General features: G+C 51.1%; 2 protein-coding genes and 1 pseudogene across 4 annotated transcripts; 2 read left to right on the forward strand and 1 right to left on the reverse strand.

Annotated features, from left to right (window-relative positions):
- The first annotated feature begins 1616 nt into the window (after positions 1–1616).
- On the forward strand, positions 1617–3160 carry LOC115248691 (zinc finger HIT domain-containing protein 3-like). Of its 2 annotated transcripts, none has more exons than XM_029832450.1 (5): positions 1617–1766; positions 2191–2222; positions 2294–2352; positions 2544–2621; positions 2700–3160. In XM_029832450.1, the coding sequence occupies exons 1-5, from the start codon at positions 1699–1701 to the stop codon at positions 2715–2717; spliced, it is 255 nt and encodes an 84-aa protein (XP_029688310.1). In that variant the 5' UTR covers positions 1617–1698; the 3' UTR covers positions 2718–3160. The 2 variants fall into 2 exon arrangements, with proteins under 2 accessions (XP_029688310.1, XP_029688309.1); XM_029832449.1 differs by having other exon boundaries at positions 1652–1704.
- A 722-nt stretch (positions 3161–3882) lies between these two features.
- On the reverse strand, positions 3883–10038 carry LOC115248689 (unconventional myosin-XIX-like; annotated as a pseudogene).
- A 2399-nt stretch (positions 10039–12437) lies between these two features.
- LOC101075754 (phosphatidylinositol-glycan biosynthesis class W protein) lies at positions 12438–14842 on the forward strand. 2 transcript variants are annotated; one of them, XM_011611014.2, is made up of 2 exons: positions 12438–12659; positions 12880–14842. In XM_011611014.2, the coding sequence occupies exon 2, from the start codon at positions 12883–12885 to the stop codon at positions 14335–14337; it is 1455 nt and encodes a 484-aa protein (XP_011609316.2). In that variant the 5' UTR covers positions 12438–12659; positions 12880–12882; the 3' UTR covers positions 14338–14842. The 2 variants fall into 2 exon arrangements, with proteins under 2 accessions (XP_011609316.2, XP_029688313.1); XM_029832453.1 differs by having other exon boundaries at positions 12439–12674.
- Positions 14843–15368: the final 526 nt, after the last annotated feature.

Here is a 15368-nt window from a genome sequence, read left to right on the forward strand (position 1 = left end):
CCTCTTTGGGCGACCTGCTATAATTATGTTTATCAAAATTCATCAAAAAATAAAACCATGTTAGGCTCAGTGTTTATTTAAACAACGTCAAGAAGAGTCTATTTACAAGGGAGTCAGAGGCGAGCGCGATCACGTGACTGCGCGAATATAAACAGAGGGTGACATCACTTGTTTACTCGCTCCGAGACTCGTCGACCCGACAAGCTGCAGTATTCCGTCTCCAAATGGCGACAGACATCGAGAGGCTGGTCTCTTTCGAAGAGGCATATTACGATCAATACGATTACTATAATCTGATGGAATACTCATGCCACGCGCGCGGCAAAGGCAGGACCAAGAGGGAGATCGAGCTGAACACGAACCGCCACAGCCCCGCAGGACACGAGAGGAAGATCGTGGAAAAATTTCAGAACAGCGAGATGAAGCGCAGAAGGACCAAGAGTTCGCCGTCGTAAGGGCCCCCCTCGCTTCTCCAGGTGAGGTGTAGAGGTGCAGGGTGTTTCCGCGGCAGGTAGCGGTGCAGGTGTGTTGCTGCGGCATTACCCCGGCGGCCCGCCTGCTGCCGTGCTGACCCGGATCCCGCAGCGGCCCTCGCTTCATGGCCTTCTTCTTATTTCCCTCTAGATGTGGACCTGACCGGTGTCTGTGGTGTTGACCGTGGTGCTCGAGTGTCGTCTCTGCCTTCCCCGACCCACCGAACGGAGCCTGTGACTCCCGCTGCCCCGCAGGCGGTCGTTAAACGGCTCAACATTCCACACTAACCTGCAACTAGATCTTTGGCTCTCAAGTTACCGCCTGTGCAAGAATAGTTCCTGTTTTATAGGTCATTGGTGTGTGTGCTTCATAGCTATAACGCGCGTTTAGTCACTTCTGTGGGTGCAGAAGACGTGCTGGATTTTAATTCTATTGAAATAAATGTGATTAAAACACATTTGCATCATATTGTCCTTGCTTACACTTTGATAAAAACGTATTCTGACCGTTATATGATGAAATATAGGTGTTTTTTTTTAGAAGGCAGGCACACCCAAGGCGAAGGATGTGGATATTGGCTTTCTGCCTGAGGACACGCAGAAAAAGGAAATGTTTGTGCACAGTGACTCACAAGTGAACTGGTTCAGACACTGGCAAGCAGGGCAGTGAGCCGATACCAACCAGGACTTGTGCAGGTTTTAAATGGAGCCCTCTTATTTCCAGGCCATCACAATCATCTGTTCTGTTGCGTACTAATGCGCTCCAGAGGTAATGGCTGCAGGGCATCTGGCGAAGCAGCCCTGTTCTAAAACAATATTCAACAATTAATGCTACTTTTATTAAAAAGGGGGACAAACAGGCAAAGCAAAAGCTGTTCGAGCCTGTTTCTCATTGTTTTAGGCAAACAGGGACTGGACAATCTAATCATTTCTGGTAAATGAAAGTCCTTTAAAGGGCTCCATGTGGACATAACTCAACTCGGACCAAGTGTCTTAGGTCTACAGACAATGAAAAGCAAATGTGCAAGCTGCCAAATAAAAGAAAAAAAAAAATACAAACAAAAGACATTCTGAGACTTTATTTCACTCGGTGCATTTTAATTATGACCGGCAGAGGGCAGCAAACCGCGTTCTCGCGCCTAATTTGCAACATTCTTTAGGAGAAGAAGAAGAAAAAGAAGACGAAGAAGAAGAAAGCCCAGCATCAGAGGGATCAAACGTGGAGATGAAGGTGTGTGACGTGTGTAGCGAACACACACCAAAGTACCGGTGTCCAGCCTGTAACGTCAGATAGTAAGTTTCTCCAGCACACCCCGAGATGTTCGGCCATGTCTGGGGTTATTTTAGCAGACTAAAAGAGTTACTGGGAGGCTGAGAACAACCATAAACTGGGAAGATATGTTGGGATTCATTTAGACGGCTAAAGCTGCTCCAGCGTATCGGTGTTCAGCCTCTTTAAAACAGGAGCTTGCCAATTGAGAAGGATTCTGGGTCTATTCACAGACGTCTGACACTTTATTTGTCTTGAAAATAAGATCTGATGTTTGGACCACATGGGACGGCGACCCGCACGGCTCAAACCCGCTGCTCATACGCGACTTTCCATATTCCAAATCCATCCATCAAAGATGGGATTTATGTATTGATGAAAGGATGATCTATGTCGCATAACGGGTTAGTCAGAGAATGTAACACAATTCCATTTATCTGCCAACAGTTGTTCACTTGTCTGTTTCAAGAGGCACAAAGGTAAACGGCACCTTTTCTATATGATTATATGATATCAAACCCTGCTAACGTCCTCTCCTTAATGTCCACAGAGGTGTGTGTTCCTTCAGAGCAGCAGGCCCCCCGGAGCCCCCGCTGGGTCCAAACACCAGTATGATGCCTTTGTCCCACACCTTCCACCTCATGTTTTACACACTTTACTACATTAACTCGCAGCGTTCCATGTTTTGGCCACCGCATATGTAGAAATATCAGCGCCTGCTGCTGCCGGGGAGGCCTGGAAAAGCCAGAACCGACTCAGAATGTAGAATATCTGCATATATTGAAGGTGTGTGTCCACAGAGCCCTGGACTGCCGAGGGTCTCCTGGCTGAAGATGACGTCACCGACCAAGTGCCTGTGCAGAGGCTGCAGCTCCTGGGTGGTCATTCATTCTCACCTTCGCTGCCTTCGCTTCCGTGCAAGATGAAATGCTGAGTTTGCTTTTTCCTGATGACAGGTCGGTCCAAAGAGCTGAGAGATCTGCTGTGCAACCCACATCTGAGACGGCTGTTGCGCTCCATCGACAGTGCAGACAGGAAGTGTGAGGCTATGAAGGGCGCCATGCACGAGCCGCTCTTCACAGAATTTTCAGATCAGTGTTTGAAAATTGTACAAAGTGGAAGAATAACACCCAGTGATGACTAAATAGAGAAAGAGTTCATGAATTCTTAACATAAAACATCTTTGAAGTCACTTTCTGTAGCGATATATTTAATTGCAGAGTGGTTTTAGTGTTTAAACGCTGAAATATATTTTCATATAAGTATTTCCGTAATGTAAGTACATTATGTCACGGTGTCGTAAGAGCTGCAGCTCAAGAACATCCTGATAAACTGGATCCACAAAACCTTCCTAAACGTCTGTAAAATGACAAACGGTGGGTGAAATAAAGAGCCTGAACAATCACATTTAATCCAGTAAAAGTATGGACTGAAGTTACTTCCAGGTCTTGCAGCGTCCGGCGGTACCGACCGCTGACCCTAACTGTAGTGTAGTAGGAGACGGTATTTTAATACAGAAATCACGAATTCTAAAATGTGTTTCTCTGGAGAAGAGACTTTGGTATGTTTAACTGTGCTGGTCTTGTTGCTTTGGCCTGCAGCACATTTAAGTGAAGACACTGCACATATACAACCCATAATGATCAGAGAGCAGCGACACCAACCTGACAGTTCTTATAAAATCTCTACATTTTACGACGTCCTTGGCGCCATCCTGTGCGTGGATTTAGACGTGTGCAAAACCTGCTGCATTTTTCCCTGCATCGATTACAAAGTCATTTTAAAAAGGATCACGACATGTATCGCGTAGAACGACAAGTCTACGAGTCTGGAACGGATGGCAGCGTGCTAAAGCTAGCAGCTCTTTGGTTTAACGCGGCTCCATCAAACACAGGTCTTTACGGACCCGCGCTGCTTGTTTTAAGACTCCAGCAGGACCCCAGATACAGCAGCGGCGCCACTCGGAGGCTGCAGACGGACGTCAACAAACCCGTTTAAGATGCTCTTAGATGACAGCCTGCAATAAAGGCGTGGCCTGTTTGTACCACAGTCAGAACAAAGCCAGGTTCCCTCTTAAATTGCTGGTTGTCGTCAGCGTCGGTTCCAGGAAGAGCAGCTGTGCACGTGGGCCAGTGCCTCTCACAGCGTCTTCTCCAGCAGGATCTCGTTGAACCCGGTCACGTCACTTTTTAGGTCTGGCTGCCGGTCGGCATACAGAAGTGGCGACCGCTGACAGTGCAGCTTCACCGATCCCTGGGTGGCAGAAATGTGCTGACTCAGCTCCAACAAGGAAAACAGGAAACAGGGTGCGATCAGCTGGCGGGGGGGGGGATGCTCACCTTTGGTTGAGCGCGTATGGAGGCAAGTTCCCGTGTGCACTGGTTGGTCTCAACCTTGTACTCCCCCCTCCTGGAGGGCAGGTTGAGGGAGGCCATCACAGACATCATCTTTTGGAGGCCAGTGGCCGTCATAGACACGGTAATGGACGGGGCCGAGGCCAGGGCCAGGCCCATGGGCCACCCTCGCACTGTGACGGGCTCCTGGATGTGGGAGAGCTGCACCGAGCCTCGCTCCCTCACAACAGGGGTCAAACCAGGAGGATCTTCCTCTGCTAGGTCCTTGGCATCGTCCAGCTCGGCCTCGGCCAGGGATTTTAATAGAGTCTGACACAGAAAAGGCGTCCGTGGAATCCACAGAACACATTCATCAGTTCCAGTGACAGATAAATATCACCACAGTAAATGTGACACATTATAGCAACAACAATGGGAACATTGAGTCAGTATTGAAGATGCCGGACGTTGTTGCTTACAAACGGAGGCAGAGGCTAAAAGAGCTCCGCTAGCATGCATGGGAGGATGCTCACAGCCACTCTTGTGAGTCTCACCTTCCACTTTTTCCAGGTGTTCTGGATGACGGCAGCTGCTCTGTCCCACCTCCTCAGCTTCCTCCTGACCAGCCACGACCGCACCGCTGCAGACGGCACGACACACTTTAGCATCTTTAGCTGCTGTAGCAGGAGGGACTAACTCGTGGTTAATCAAATAAGCTTCAGGGATTGGAACCAGATCCACACAAGCTTCCTGTGGCCCAGACAGCCAGGTCAGAACCAGCAGAAACCCGATGGAGAGATTACCTGCTTGGATCAGGGTGGCAGACTGTTGGCAGCAACGGTGTCGGCGGCGCCGGTACCGCCGCCAGCAGCACTGGATGGTGAAGGCACACCGAGACAGGATCGTCTTCCTCGATCCTCCAGCAGATGCAGCTGCCCAACAGCCAGGCAGGTCAGTTCTCTCACCGTTCAAGGCTTTCCGTCATTTTAAAGGGCGTACTGACCATCGGCTGGCTGAGGAACACCTTCGTCCTCCCACAGTGGACCAGCGCGTTGTGCCTTTCCTGGTCAAGGCCGATCAACAGGTCCCTCTGTGTGTGCTGGAAAACCACACGGAGCAGTTTCTTCACCTCTTGGCACGCTTCCTTCACACCCGTGAGCCCTTTAAATGAAGCACATCAGATAGAGCTCCAGAAGAATCTAGAGATTCGGTTTTATATCGACAAAATTAGAAATTAGATGAACGAAAGAAGAAGAAAATGAGAGCATTTGCATGCGCCGATCACAGGTGAAGAGGCTGAGCTCCCCACTACTCTACGAACATGCTAACAGCTCTGTCAAGCTTTGATTTGATCAGATGGAGCCCAACTAGTGTGAATAAAGGATAATCATCAAATCTGACCCCGGAGCTGTGACCGTTGCCTCAGTTCCCATTAAGTGACTTCAGGCAGGCAGCGACTAGAAACGAGGACTAAATGTAGCAGGCCATGCAGAGCTGCTCCAGCCATGCATTTACCTGCAAAGGTCATAAGATCTGCTCGTTTTAGGAGAAACGCCAGTTTTTATACGCTAGATGAAAACAGCCCCGAGAAGAGAGAATAAAGGAACCCATTTAGAATAGTGAATCACGAAGAAAAGCAGAGCATCATTAGAATCTGCTATAATCCGTCATTACCGTGATCAGCAGAATCACCACCCGATTTGGAACCCGAGTGTTTTCCAATTATTCCGTAACGCTGCAGGAAGTCTTTGAAAGGAATCCTGTTAAACAGAAGACCAGTAAAACAAAGGAACCCGCTCAGAGTGTTCAAACAGACATTTATTACCGTATTGGAAATCCAGCAGCGCTGATATGAATAGTCTCCACGATCCCACAGGCTCTCAGCTGGGAGGTCACCTGACAACACCCGTCCATTAGAACACGGTCAACCCTTGCTGCCGTCAGGCGTGTAGAATACCCACCTGCTCCTCTTGGAAGGTCATTGGTTGGCAGTCTGGGTTGGGTTTGATGCAGCGGGTGTAGTGAGGCGTCGTGCTGTGGAGGATCTTCATCAGGCTCTCCAGGGAGTTCTACGGTGAGGCAGGAGGAGTCTTTCAGCTCAGACCTGGCGCACCCTCCTCTTAAACAAGGCCGTGTCTCATAACGTAGGAAAGACCCTGCCTCTTTCAAACAGTGGAGCGCCTACCTTGAATTTGGAGACCACCGTCACTTTACTGAGCTCTTTGGTGCTCTGGTCCTTGGGATCCTTGCCAGAGACGATGTGGCGGAGCAGCGGGACGTCCGACTTCAGAAGCAGGCTGATGAGCTCTGGAGGGACGGGATCCTGTAACACCAGATGAGCTGCTGCCCCTGTGATGTCACTACAACAGGAGTGAGCAGGCTCCTCTACGCACCTTGTTCTTCTCCACCATTCCCTGTATCTGGTAGCTGACTCCACCGGCATAATGGGCCACGGTGAAGTGCGGCTCCCTGCTGAACCTGTCCCAGCTGATGCTGGGGTTATTACTGAGCTCCTTCTCCAAGCGAACCCGGAGAGTCTGTGCGTCGGAGGCTCGGTTCAGACGACTCTCCTGCGGGGAAACGCAACCTTCTTCAGCTGTTTCGGGGACAAACCCAGTGGAACAGAGCGAGCTGTGTACCTCATTAAGGAGCGAAAAGACACCGACGGGGCCTCCCTCCATGAGGTCCAGACAGCTCTGGTTGTCCTGATACTTCACAAAGGACCACTCTAACCCCTCTGACACATATTCCTCCTGGGACAGGCAGACAATAACATGCAGCTATAAGTGGTGCAAAAATATTTAGATATTTGATTGCAGAACATCAATAGTTGCCTAAACCTCACATACGTCATGTTGCCAATGTTTAAATCAAATCAATCTTTATTTATATAGCGTCTTATACAATCAAAATTGTTTCAAGGCGCTTTCCAGAATCCCAGGGCCTGACCCCAGACAAGGAACAGTGGCAAGGAAAAACTCCCCTTTAACAGGAAGAAACCTGAGCAGGACCAGGCTCATGTAGGGGGACCCTCCTCCTGATGGGGGGGGGGAGAGGAGAGGAGAGAGAGGAGAGGAAGGGAGGGGAGGGGAGGGAGAGGAGAGAGAGAGAGGGGAGAGGAAGGGAGAGGGAGAGGGAGAGGAGGAGGAGGAGAGAGAAAGAGAGGAGAGGAGAGGAGAGGAGGGGGGGAGGAGAGTAGGAGAGGAGAGGAGAGGAGAGGAAGGGAAGAGAAGAAAGAGGGAGAAGAGAGGAGAGGAGAGGAGAGAGGAAGAGAGGAGAGGGAGAGGAGAGGAGGAGAGAGAGGAGAGAGAGGAGAGAAGGAGAGGAGAGGAGAGGGAGGAGAGGAGAGGAGAGAGAGAGAGAGAGGAGAGGAGAGGAGAGGAGAGGAGAGGAGAGAGAGGAGAGGAGGAGAGAGGAGGAGAGGAACTACTGTATGTAGGGATACCAGGGCTGTGACTAATATTTCACTTATTTGATTAATTGTGCAATTGTTGTCCTTATAAATAATCAATCACAAAGTTTTAAACACCCCACTGATACCGAAGCAGAACTTTGCTATCCTTACATTCTAAAGTTGCCTTGTTTCTGCCTTTCCTGCCCACCGATGGGGACGAGAGAAGCTGCTTTACCTGTTGGGCTCGGAGATAGTGAGCTACGAAGTGCTGCTGCAGCTTTTCATTGGCGTAGTTGATGCACAGCTGCTCCAGGTTATTGACGCCAAAGCACTCAAAGCCGTACACGTCCAGAACTCCTGCAAACAGGAAACGCTCATCAACGTGTCCAGGTGAGCTAGAACACAAGCATCCACCCCAGTGAAAACGGGCCTACCGATGAAGTTAGTCCACACGGACGCGTCTGCACAGATGCTGTTGTTGATGAAGGTGACCAGCCACTCAAACAGCCTGTCAGGAGAGGACGATTATGGCCAGCAGATGGAGAACACGCAACACGGAACTCTGAATATTGAGGAGCGTGGCGCTCTTACCGGGCGTAGGTGACCTTGGCGAGGCAGTTCCTCCTGGTGCTGCTCTCTGCCTGGGAACATGGCTTTGCAAGGCTGTGCTTGCCGGCCTGCAACGTCCTCACCCTCAGACACGTCTGGAGCTCCTCAGCAGAGACACACAGCAGCTCAGCAGCCCCCTGTAAGAAGTCTGGAGCAGCAGAAACAAGCAGAACAAAAAAAGGTCCATGTGGCACCAACAAAAACCAAACTGTCCAATGTGTTTATTCTCATGTTACCCAGGGCGGCCTTATGATTGATAACAGGGTTTATTAAGGGTTTGTGGCTGAATATCTGAAAATCCCATCTCCTACCTTTGGACTCTTCATCGAGGCTGCAAGGCTGCGACTCATCCAAAGACGTGGAGAAAGTCACATTTCCGAGCTGCAGAATCCCGGCTAATATCTGCAAGGCCGTTCAGAATTGCGTTTGTTTCTAAGGAATGTGCCAACAGAAGCAGGTCTTCAGCAACCTTACCTTAAATATCTGTCTCTGGGTTCCTGCAGAGATGCCCAGGTGGCCCATTGCCTCCAGCGTCTCCTGAAAACCATCCTCTATAAACGGGCAGCAGTTACAACTGTGCGCCCACAACAGAAACAAAGATCCTCTACAGACGAGAAGATTCACCTTCGAGGGTTTTTTCAGACGCTGGCAGCCATGCAAACCTCTGGCCGTGCCCACTCACTTCCACTCCTCCTCTGCAGCTCTGTGGCTCCATTCATCATCTGAAACACAGCGAGCCCTCAGCCTCCTCATCACCCATCACTGTCCTCCTGCGCGCCGCTGACCAACCTGGTAAAAGATGTGGAAGTTCCTCTCGTTGACGGGCTGGCAGGCCACCCGCGTCTTCTCCAGCAAATATGTCTGCACAGATGCTCCCACCAGCAGCTGAGAACTTCAGGTAAGAATAGCATGTGGAGCAGATTAACTCATCATCACCTCATCATCAACGTGCAGATTAGCTACAGCTTGTGTAATCACCTGTCCAGCTGGAGTTGGATGTACTTCCCAAAGCGGCTGCTGTTGTTGTTCCTCAGGGTGCAGGCGTTGCCTACAAGTCAGCGCTCAGTTGAAGGTTCTACAGCTGTAAATCTGATCTAAACGGTTCCCTCACCGAAGGCTTCCATGATGGGGTTGGAGTCCAGCACCCTCCTCTCTATCCTCTCCACTGTGTCCTGACTCTGATCCACCGAGGACGAGGCTGCCACAGTGCGTAATACTTCATCAGGCATCGAGACGTTCCACGTCTACAAAAAGTTACATTCTCAGTCCAGCAGGATCATTGCTACTACTATGTGATCCACTCTACAGGTCACATGATCCATGATGGCTACAAATGAGGGTTATTCTCCTTCTCACATTCTGGAAGCCGACTCTAGTAAAGCGTGTGCAGTGTTGGTCAGTAATTAAACACTGATATGCCACCCATACGTGGCCCTCGGCTGCCGTCCAGGCCCCCCCATACGTGGCCCTCGGCTGCCGGTCCCGGCCCCACCGTACGTGGCCCCTCGGCTGCCGGTCCAGGCCCCACCGATACGTGGCCCTCGGCTGCCGGTCCAGACCCCCACCGATACCTGCCCCGGTCTGCCGGTCCAGGCCCCACCCATACGTGGCCCCTCGGCTGCCGGTCCAGCCCCACCAATATGTGGCCCCTCGGCTGCCGGTCCAGGCCCCCACCCATATGTGGCCCTTCGGATGCCGGTCCAGGCCCCACCCATACGTGGCCCCTCCGCTGCCGGTCCAGGCCCACACCAATATGTGGCCCTCGGCTGCCGGTCCAGGCCCCACCAATATGTGGCCCCTCGGCTGCCGGTCCAGGCCCACCCGATACCTGGCCAGGCCCCACCAATATGTGGCCCCTCCGCTGCCGGTCCAGGCCCCACCAATACGTTGGCCCTCGGCTGCCGGTCCAGGGCCCCCACCCATACGTGGGCCCTCGGCTTGCGGTCCGGCCCCACCCATACGTGGCCCTCGGCTGCCGGTCCAGGGCCCCACCCCATTACGTGGCCCTCGGCTGCCGGTCCAGGCCCCACTCATACGTGGCCCTCGGCTGCCGGTCCAGGCCCCACCCATACGTGGCCCTCGGCTGCCGGTCCAGGCCCCACCCGATACCTGGCCCTCGGAGAGTGAGCTGATGGCACCTGGAAAGCTCGATCACTCAAGAACAAACAATCCCCCCGGGTGGTCCCGGACACTTCTACAGTATTAATTCCCGTTCTATGGACGTGTACAGTCGGAAATAACGTGGAGGAATTCCCTGACTGTCATTGAACGGAGGAGATCCTCAGTTTTGCTTTTCAATTGCGTCTCACACTTTGCTTACCCTTCCCAGCCCTCCGCTCTCACCGCTGACCACCGGGACTGTGACTGGATCAGCTGACCACGAACGTTCCTGTAGGCTTCCTCAGCCACGATGAAGACGTGTGGCTTTGAACTCCTGTTTAAAGATAAATCAGGTGACTGGAAGATCCCGGTACGGATGAGGTGAGCCAGTACAGCAGTGTGAAGCTGGCTTCAGAAATATGAAGATGAAATGTGAAAGGTTTGCAATTACCGCCCGATTTAACCCCGAATTATTGCTCTGGACACAGAAACCACCCGCCGCCCCTTCGAGGGCGCACATACATTAGTTCAACTCAAGCGAGGGCAGCAAGTGCTGAGATGTTGTCGTTACTGGACCTGAGGCTGAGGAGCCACAGTGATACTCCAGCATCCACATTCTGGGAGTACAGGTCGTGGAACAGGCTGGAAGGGGTTGAGGGCCACCAGGGTGCATCCAGCATGGGTGTAGAACACCCTGCAGTCTGTATCTGGCCTGCAGAAACTTCAGCACTGAGGAGACAAGGACGGAAAATGCGCCACTCACTAACCCATATCCACGGGGGTTCTTTGAAACCGTTTTGAATATTGGGAAATGTTAAAACAATGGGAATTTTAACACGTGTCTGGTGGCCTTTGTTTGGAAAACTACAATTCCTGCCTTGCTCTGAGGTCAGCTACATCTTGTCTGTAGGGAATTGGGTGGTTTCCGTTGGCTTTACTGTTGTTGGGGTCACTGGGTTGACTTTAGTGAGGTCATCGTAAGTGTGCAGTTTGGTCTTCCTCAGTGAGGAAGGCCTGGATATCTCCGTCCAGTGGATCATTCAGAGACGACGGCGAGGCGGCTCTCCTGACAAAACACTGACACAAGGATGCATTTAAAAGAGGAACCAGCATCCAAGTGGGTGCTGGAACACAAGAGGGTTGTTTTAGGAAACTGGAAGAGGTTGCGGGTGGCTGGATCCTTCTGATGCTGGCGCTGACAGTAGGAATCTGTCTTTACCAGAGAAAGGCTGCCTCAGGACAGCAGCAAAGGTCCTATTTCCAGAATAAATGACCCAATATTTGCTTCTCAGGCTCTGCACATGGCGGATGCTTCTGGAAGCTTCGGGCCGGTAAAGAACAGGTAAAGCCCGGGTGCCGGTGCTGTTCCTCCTGCATGGCCCTCGGCCAGCAGGGTCTGAGACTAAATCTGTGCAGACAAGGCTAATCCAATAACACATATAAATTACATGTCATTATTCTCAGCAGCCCATTTTATCTACCCAACCCTGACTTGATATCCTTTAAACACACATTTAACCCCAATATCTGCCAACAATGCTTCTCCAAGGATAGATAACGAACAATAAGTTAGCAACAGTTAAAGCGCCTGTAAAGTTCACTTCACCAAAGAGAGTTTTTGTACAATAACCAGACGAGACCAGATTAAGATGCTGTCATTTCTTCAGCAGACCACCATTCACTGACTTTAAGAAGCTTACTGCTGTAACGGGACCTTTTACAAATTCAGGCAAATTGTTTCCCAGTCCACCCAAGTTTTCAACCCAACAATTGCCTTCTCATCGTTAGGGAAAAGGGGCCCCAGGAGAGCGGGCCCCCGGGCTCCACACTCACCGGTCTCCCTCCACGACCGAGACCTGCTCCAGCGGTTGGTCGGATGTCGGCAGAGTTCATTGATTTTACTGGAAATGTTTGGTTCTTCCTCTAAACAAGACCTCAGCACACTTTGCTGAGAACTACTTATAAAGTCCACCCCGGGGAACCATCACAAAACGCCAAACGACAGGATTTTCCCATGGCTGTCAGAAATTCCACAAGGACAACTTCCCTTCCGACTGCGAGCGTGGTTGCATTTAGGCGGCCTCCCGAAAATCCCTCCTCTTCCTGATACTTCACGGTCCCCTGCGTTTGTTGTAACAAGCGCACGCGCGGTTTCACGACACTAATCTGTTGTCTGCTAAAAACACCATCGTTACACTTATTATGTATTTTACAGCATTTTTGGTGAATGAACTATTTTAATTTAACTTGTTTTTCTACCGATGACTCCCACGTATTTTTAGTAAAGTGTAGAAAATCCGATACTATTGAACGCAGCATGTCTGGGAATAAGGAAGTAAACACGTTGGACGCAACATGTTGGGCTGCAGCACTAATCCGTAAAACAATCTTTACATTTGGTCTGGATTTCGAAACATAATCGTAGCGAATCGGACATTCACTGTTTCAAATGGGAGCAGGTTGTGAATGATACATTAAAGGTTAGCAACAGCTAGGTGAGTCCATAGTGGCGACAGTGTTTAGCAAGATTAAAAACGTGCATTTGTATTGTCGATTTGAACGATGATGGCATAGAATCATTCAGTTAGACGCTGTTCGGAGCAGATGAAACAGAGTGAGAGAGAATGGACGCTCTTATCCATCACCATCATGCTCGTGTGTTGGAATAATCGGGTTCCACCTTGTCTGGTTTTCCCGCAGGTCATGTCTCAGTGGGATTTGAAGGAGGCGTTTGTGAGTAATCTGAATGGGACCACTCTGCAGGAAGTGGCCCTGGGCTCCCTCATTGGCCCCTTATGCTACCTGCTGAGAGGACTGATTCTGATCCTGTACTATCGGGCTAAAGGGACACTCGTGTTTCCGCATCCACAGATTTCCCACCTGCTTCTGGACTTTTCTGTGCTGACGCTTCCGATTGTCCTGGCCAGCACCGTTCTGAGCAGCGTCCTCCTCCATGTCACCGTGGGCCTGGTGGCCGTGTCCGCTGGGTTGTGTTGCTACGTCAACAGCAGTCCTTGCGCTCGGCGCCGACCCAACGCGCTCGGCGCCTTCCTCCAAAGCCACGTTAAGTTCCGGCAGGTTCCCTTTGTGACGCTCTCCCGAGTGTTTGTGAATGTGATTACAGCCATCAGCATTCTTGCTGTGGACTTTCCTGTTTTCCCCAGAAGATATGCCAAAACAGAAACCTACGGCACTGGCGTCATGGACTTTGGCGTTGGAGCGTATGTTTTCGTCAACGCTCTTGTCTGTCCAGAGGCCCGAAGGAGGGACAACTCTGGGTCCAACCTGACGAAGCAGCTGGTGTCCGTCTGGCCGCTGGTGGCGCTCGGAATCCTCAGGCTGGCCAGCATCAAGATGACCGGCTACCCGGAGCACGTGACGGAATACGGCCTCCACTGGAATTTCTTTTTCACTTTAGCCACGGTCAGAGTTGCTGCTTCTCTGGTGTTTGCTGTGTTCCCAGCCGGGTGGTCGTGGGCCTTAGCCGTTCTGATCAGTGGATCCTATCAGCTGGCTTTGGAATACCCAGGACTGAAGGACTTCCTGTTCCACAGCACTGACAGACAGAGCAGCTTTATTCACGCCAACAGGGAGGGCGTCTTCTCGGTATTAGGCTACGTAGCCATTTACATGGCTGGAGTTCAGGTGGGGCTCTTCTTGATGCAGCCAAGATCCCGCGTTGGACAGTGGCTCCCCGTCATTGTTAAGCTCTTGCTTGGAAGTCTAGTTCTATATGTGGCGCTGTGCCTCTGCCAGAACCTCCTGGAGCCAGTCTCTCGCCGCTTAGCCAACCTACCTTTCTGCATATGGACCGTCGCTCAGTCCTTGCTTTTCATCAGCTGCCTCGCTATGGCTGATGGCGTCCTGCTGTTTTCCGCGTGGACCTCCGACTGTGGGCCTCTTCCGTCCTCGTGGAGCTCGGGGGCTTCGGGCAAAACGTGCGACGAAGCAGAACACTGCCTGGTTCAAGCCGTCAACAGGAACCAGTTGTTGTTTTTCTTGGTGGCGAACGTCCTGACAGGGTTGACCAACTCCGTGGTGGACACACTGAGCTGCAGCAGCGTGTGTTCACTGTGTGTCCTGCTCATTTACATCTTCACCACTTGCTCTGTGATACACGTTTTCCATCTTTGCAGAATTACTGTCAAATTCTGGTGAAACTACTTTGTTGCTGTTATTTTTGAAGGGCTGGAGACAAATGTGGGTGGTGTAGAAATACTGAGGATGTGGGACAAAATCGGTAAAGCAGCAGACGCGGTTGGCTTATATTTAGGATTTTTACTTTAGATTCTATTTTTTAAAGTTGTGCCAAGGGCCTAAAGTGACCTGAAGTCCGCCGGCGTCCCCCCAACGGGTCGGGCCTGGACCTGATCCCACTGTCAGGACATGTCCAGCGGGACCTGAAAGGCCTTCAGCTTCCCAGCGAGTCGATCCCTCCTGACCGGTAGTTCATCCCGGATCCCATCACCCAGATCCACCCGGAATCATAATCCATAATCCACCGCCTCATTTGGTGATCCCTCGGGCCGGACTGTCCAACGAGAGACATTTAGGTTCCTTCTCCACACACACTCATGTAACTGGATACCCTGGTTATATAATAAAGGCCTTTATTGGTATTTATGTCCACGTAGGATGAACCTCGATGTTTCATAAGGTGAAACTGTCCACTTATTTCCACATACACTCATTTCCAGTTACATCAGTCTGAGGTTAGTGTGTGTGTGTGTGTGTGTGTGTCGGGGGGGGGGGGGGGCAGCCTGGGGGGGCAGCATTTCAGAGGATAACGATCAGAGCAGGCCCTTGATCTCCCCTGCCACCTGCAGGCCGTCAGGAGAACCTCAGCCTTTGTGGGCTCCTCCAGGTCCAGGACCCGAGTCAGTGGAAAATACCCTTAATTCTCCGTCTGAGGCCCCAAAATCTGCAGTAAATCTTTGTTTTCATATCAAAGGATCCGTTACTTCAGTCCAGCATTTCCGATCTGGTCTTGTCAGACTTGAGAGCAATGAAGGGGCACAATTTTTTAAACCCCTTCATATATTTTCTTTGGGTCCAAAGACGAGTGACACACCTGTATACTTTTAAAAGATCATGTTTGTGTTTGTATCCGTGTATGAAACCAGTAGGAAACCAGTTTGTTGCTGCTGTGGAGAAGCTGGTGACAGACTGGTTTCTATAAGACACGCCTG

The sequence above is a fragment of the Takifugu rubripes genome, unplaced genomic scaffold (genome assembly GCF_901000725.2).
Source record: "Takifugu rubripes unplaced genomic scaffold, fTakRub1.2, whole genome shotgun sequence".
Classification (NCBI taxonomy): Eukaryota; Metazoa; Chordata; class Actinopteri; order Tetraodontiformes; family Tetraodontidae; genus Takifugu; species Takifugu rubripes.